Consider the following 6,045-nt stretch of genomic DNA (forward strand, 5'->3'; position numbering starts at 1 on the left):
TTTCAACCAGGCATGGTGGTACATGCTTTTAATCCCAGCACTAGGGAGGCTGAAACAGGGAGATTGCTTCAAATTTGAGGCCAGCCTGGGCTACATATTGAGTTCAAGGCCAGCCTGAACTACAGAGCAAGACCTTATTTCAAAAAAAAATTACGGCATCTATTTAAAAAAAAAATAGGGCTGGGAGATAGCTCAGCAGTCTAAGTGCCTTCCTGGCAAGTACCAGGTCCCAAGTTCAATCCTCAATACCACATGCCATGTCGGCCACGAAAACTGGGCATGGTGGTACACACCTGAAATCCCAGCACTACTATGAGTCTGAACTGCATAACAAGACCCTGTATCAACAACAAAATAAATAATAAGAAATGATAATAAAGCATTTTCTGAATTTAGATTAGAATTTATTCACCCTATTCATTCTATGCCCAACTTAATCATGACTTTCCTTGGAATTTGCTCCCAGTACATACTGATCTCTCCTCCTGAATTTTGTAGTCCTTATTGTCTTTCCCCAAGACATGCTTTAAATATCAAGTTAAAACTTGTCATTATATTCTTTACAGTGTATGTAGAAACCCACCATTAGAAATGTATGGACCAGGATATAGCTCAGCAACACAGTATTTGCCTGAGTTCTATTCCTGGAATCCCCCCACAAAAGAGAAATACTTACTCATTAAATATGGGATGTATATTAGCTAGTAATATTGTATCTGTTTAATTTTCTGAATTTGATCTTTTTTTTTAATTTTAATTTTGATAACAAGGTTTTCCCTGTATAGTCTAGGCTGGCCTTAGATTGAATTTGATAATTTTGCCCTCTGGTTATGAAAGGGAATACCTGGTTCTTAGGAGATACTTGCTGATATATTTAATAATATGGGTCATGCTGCTTGTAACTTGATCTAAAGTGGTGCAGCAAGAATAAAAATAATTATATACTCTGAGGGCAGAGACCATAACGTGGCATAGTGTTAATAATTAGAAAGTAAGGGAGGTGGCCATGCGAATGTACAGCTCTTAGTGTAAGTTTAAATTTTTCTTCTTTCTTTTTCTTGTTCTTTTGTGGTACTGGGTAGTAAATTCAGAACCTTACATGTGCTAGGCAAGCACTCTGCCACTGAGCTAAATTCCCAACCCTAAGTTTTCATTATTTTTAAAACAAAAAGATTTATTTTAAAAAGCCCTGTTCAAAAACAAACAAACAAACAAACAAACAAAAAACAACCCTGTTCTTTTAGCTTAGTGACCTTTCTGCCCTAACCAGGAGTTCTAGAAACTATGACTGCTTCAGTTCTTCCTGCAACAGAGTCTTTCTAATTGGTCTTGGGGGGCCTCTGAAGATGAACCTAATATGCATCCATTCTGTGCTAAGAATAATGTATTCCAGGGCAACCCATTCATTCAGGACCTTTCGTGTCTCTCAGAAGCTGTTCCTATTCCCCATTCCCCATCCCGCTTCTCCAGTAAATTTTCCTGCTTAATCTCAAAAAACAAGGAGGGGGGCCGGGGAGATGGCTCAGTGGAATAAGTGCTTCCCTGGCAAGCGCAAGGACCTGAGTTCAATCCCTGGTTCCGCAAAAAAAAAAAAAAAAAAAAAAAAAAGAAAAAAAAATTCAAGCTGTCACTTATATTTCACAAGGGGATTTTTTTTTTTTTTTTTTTTTTGGCAGAACCAGGGATTGAACTCAGGCCCTTGCGATTGCTGGGGAAGCGCTTATTCCACTGAGCCATCTCCCCAGCCCCAAGTGGATTCTTAGTGTACTTTACCTTGGCCATACCTTAGAAATGAATTACATTTTTGTCAGCAGTGGTGGGACAGTTGACAGGCCTATACTACTTGAATACAGAAAGTCAAGTGCCCCTTGTAGATAAAGTAAGGAAAGTGGAACAAGAAAGAAAAAGTCAGATTTGCTAAACTAAAAAGTATCTTGAGAGAATTCAAAACAAGATCATAACCTAGTTCAAACCATCTCTTTACTTCTTTCTTGAAGTCTCTGTAGCAAGTTTTTGTTGTTAGGCCAGGTGTGGTGGTGTGCACCTGTGATCCCAGCATGCTGGGAAGCTGAGGCAAGGATGAGCCCAGCCTGGGCCATTGAGGGACTTAGAGAGACCTTAGAGAGTCTAAAAGTAAGAAGCATAAGAGACTGGGCCTACAGCTCAGTGTGCAAGCCCTGGGTTAAATCCCCAATGTGCACACATGCATACACACACACACACACACACACACACCCCACACAAAAGAGTACATATATGAAAATAAGTCTAATTAGAATTACTAGACTGGAAAAATAACGGCACCATGATAATTGCTGGCACATTTTAAAGGTCTTGCAAGCATCCCAAACTCAAGATGCCTTGGGTCACAATGGCATGGCGGTCAGTCTCCTAAGAGCAGCTCATCCAGAAAGGCTCCCAAGAAATCTACAGAGGATGCCAAGAATGAAATTGCATGCATGAGTCCTGGTATTATCAAGTTCCCCATACCTTGAAAAAAGAACCCACTGAGCCTGGGAAAGGATTTCAATACTTCTTTAATAACACTGAATTTACACAACAGTATGGGTCCTCACTATGGTTGTAGGATCCGCAGTGGTTCTTTATTCTCCCCACCATCATTAAGGCAAGGGCAGAAGTAGGGGTAAAGTTTCTCCATGAAAGTGCTGTGGAAGGTGTAAATGTGGCTCATGGTATTTGCATTGTAGAAGGACACCTGCCCCCCCTCGTAGTCCAGGTAAATGCCCACCTTGGTGAGGTTGTTCGTCAGTTGCAGGCTGCAAGAAGGCAAATCCAAAGCCTTTAGGTCCGTCTGGTTCCTGAGTCTCAGGAGCCAGAATCCTCGCTCAGGAGTTAGAGGACAGTTGCCCTTCCGGATGATGGACTCTCTGGCCACGCCAACTGTCCACTTTGTCTTCTTGGCTACTTCCACTTCCCAGTACCACTTTCCAGATGTGAAGCCCTTGGAGCCCAGCACCGCCACGCTCGAATCAAACCTCTCCGGGTCATTGGGCATGATCTGCTTCACATCACCGTGCCACACGCTGGTCCGGTCTTTGGAAAGCACTAGATTCGGGTGAGCTGTTTTAGGGTCCAGAGTTAATGGATACAGGCCTAGTGGGAAAATAAAAGAAAGCAAGGCATGGGAGGAAAGGGGTTTCAGTGCGGGTTCCCATAGGGAGAGACAGTTTTCCTTTTTGTCTTTTTGAGACAGGGTCTTGCTATGCAGCTCAGGCTGGCCTTGAGCTCACTACATAGCCCACGCTGTTCTCAAACTCACAATGATCCTCCTGGCTCAGCCCCCTGAATGCTGGAATTACAGGTGTGGACTACTACACCCAGTCTGATAGTTTTTCTAAACTAGTGCTTTTTCTCTACAGATATACCAAGTCATATATTTACTTTAGGCATTATTTCTTTCTTTTTCTTTTTCTTTTTTTGTATTTTAGGGAAGGGTCTACAGGGTGTTCGGGATCTCACTGCTAGATCTGACTCGTAGTGATTCTCCCGTTTACAACCTCCTAAGAGCTGGGATTATAGGCACATGCCACCACACCCAGTCTCAATGGCTATCTTAGTGCGCCCCCAGGGTGGGGCCTTCTTGGCAGGCCCAGGATCAAACCCTAGGCCCCTGTGCCTGCTTGCAGGTGCTTTAATCTGCTGAGCTATTTGGCCAGCCCTTTTTAGGCATTATTTCTAAGGGAAAATAAGTATTTTCTTGTCATAGGACATGGGTAAGGTGTATTTTGAATGCCTCGTGGTAAACAAGAGGGAGAAAGTAGGTTAAATACAGTACTTGTGTGTGGGAGAGGAGGTAAGAGCTTCTTCCCTCCCAGAGATTGGTAAGACTGATTTCTGAACAGGGACTCAAACTCAGGACCTTGCACTTGCCAAGCAGGTGTGGTTCTGCAGAGCTATTCCAGCCCCAAGATAGGTAAGACTGAGTAACCATTAGGGTTTAGATGCCAACAGTGAGACGTTTATGTTCAGTTTAAACAGATAGACATTTGAGATCTAGAGCGCTTCATGCTCAGATGTGGTCAGCCAACTGGCTACTGACCCAGGACGATTTATGCAGAAATTGAGAGTAAGCTTTGAGGAGCTTTCAGAGCAATCTGAAAGAATAATTTCATATCAGGCGAATCTAAAAATTACGAAAGTGTGTCTTTGTAACTTTTAAACTAACAGACTGTGAGTAATTACATGTATTCTACCAATAATAATAATAATAACAATAATAACACTTTAGGATAAATTGAGATTTAAAAACATGGAGAAGCTTAAAAAGTTGATCATATAGTGATTACTGAGTCTGGAGAGGAGTAGAGTGAGATTGGGAGACGGGTGCCAGTGGGTCGGAGGAACTCTAGTGTACGGTATTCTAGTACAGCAAGGCACTGTCATCTACAGCAGCTTACTATGGATTTCAAAAATACCTGGGGGAGGGTGACGCTTCTTACTACATAGAAAAGGGAAAGGCTCAAGGAGATGGAAGTGCTAAATGCTAACCACACAAATTCTAGGTGTCAGATAACGGCACAAAATTTGATAACAGGAATATAATAACTGGTCACATCATGAACTCAGATACATATGCATACATTTATTGTTATCAGGTTTATTTTTCCTTCAAAGTGGGGTCAGCAGCAGCACTCAGCTGTCTTCCCAGAAGAGCCTGAGTCTAAGGACTTCTGTTTCTAATAAGAGGCTTGGAAGCATTAAGGGTCCTGAATTTCTCCATACAGGGTGACAACCCGCCTACCCCCCCCCCATGCTGTGGGTTGTCTGCTAAGATGAGGACTAGAGTTTCTCTAGTGAGGCTGTCAGGACCTTTTACTGACCTTCACAGGATCCCAGCTTGCCCACACCACGCTCTGACACTTGTCGCTAGCTCAGCCCTCTGGGGCTATAGAGATCCTTTGGGTGTGGCCTGTTTGCTTCTGTCATACTTTATGGGGGAGTTTTGGGAGCTCTATGCAACTGCAGATAGCTGTGTTTTGAGCTTAAACACTTCCAACTCCTTCCACAAACATACCAGTGGGGGCTGGTGAGATGGCTCAGTGGTCTAAAGCACCTACTTAGAACAAGCTTAGCAAAGTACAGGGACCACGGTTCAATCCCCCAGCACCACATGCCAGCCAGCCCTGCCCCCTGGTGGGCTGAGCTGGCCACACACACAAAAAAAATTAAAAAAAAAAAAAAAATACCAGCGGGGAAGGACTGTAGCAGCCTTTGATCTGTTTCTGTTCCTGCCCACCTACATCTATCTACCTATCCAAATTCCCCTCCAGGGTCTGAAGACAGCAGGAGAAAAACCACATAGTGGCACAAGTAGATAGTACGGTACATTTCCTGTTTTCCCGATCTTTGATACTGCCTACAAATCCTGTATTTTACAAATCAAATTCTCTTTGGTTCTTTTTTTTTTTTTTAATTACTATTTGTTTATTTATTTTGTGTATGTGTGGCGAGCTCAGCCCACCAGGGGGCGCGGCTGGCTGGCATGTGGTGCTGGGGGATTGAACCGCGGTCCCTGTACTTTGCTAAGCTTGTTCTAAGTAGGTGCTTTAGACCACTGAGCCATCTCACCAGCCCCTGGTTCTTTTCAACAATTTCAGATTTTCCACTGCCTCCTCAAAAGTTCTATTCCACCCTTTGTCCCCTCACTGAGTCGGAAGTTTACTCTCTTTCATGGAGAAAACAAAGCACACGCGATAGCATCCCACAGTCCTTCCCCCTTACACTGCAGGGTCTGTGGCAGCGCTGGCAGCTCTGCCACCTTCCTCGCCACTCCTCTTTCAGGGGAACAGGGAAGTCAGCGTCTCTTTGCTGTAGCTCTCTCTCGCACACACGCAGTCTTTCCTGCTACCATTGCTTACACCTTTTCTTTTTTCTTAATTTTCACATTTGCAGTATGTAATGATGGTCTTCGTTCTATAGAGTCAGTACTTGCACATAACACCGTTTATTTTTATTTCCACCCCCTTCCTCTTGCCCTTTTTCCTAGTCCCCTTCTCATTATATGCCCTTTTTTTTTTTTTTTTT

At 43.3% G+C, this 6,045-nt stretch overlaps 2 protein-coding genes across 2 annotated transcripts in view; one reads left to right on the plus strand and one right to left on the minus strand.

Annotated features, from left to right (window-relative positions):
- The window catches only part of LOC101574688 (28S ribosomal protein S21, mitochondrial-like), a 5,286-nt gene extending 4,007 nt beyond the window's left edge, over positions 1-1,279 (plus strand). The window contains exon 4 of the mRNA XM_023724068.1: positions 1,271-1,279. Coding sequence (XP_023579836.1) covers positions 1,271-1,279 — 9 coding nt within the window. The remainder of the gene's footprint in view (positions 1-1,270) is intronic.
- A 1,296-nt stretch (positions 1,280-2,575) lies between these two features.
- Trim69 (tripartite motif containing 69) overlaps positions 2,576-6,045 on the minus strand; it is a 19,791-nt gene continuing 16,321 nt past the window's right edge. The window contains exon 7 of the mRNA XM_012516433.2: positions 2,576-3,114. Coding sequence (XP_012371887.2) covers positions 2,576-3,114 — 539 coding nt within the window. The remainder of the gene's footprint in view (positions 3,115-6,045) is intronic.

The sequence above is a fragment of the Octodon degus genome, unplaced genomic scaffold, assembly GCF_000260255.1.
Source record: "Octodon degus isolate 3935 unplaced genomic scaffold, OctDeg1.0 scaffold00105, whole genome shotgun sequence".
NCBI classification, from domain to species: domain Eukaryota; kingdom Metazoa; phylum Chordata; class Mammalia; order Rodentia; family Octodontidae; genus Octodon; species Octodon degus.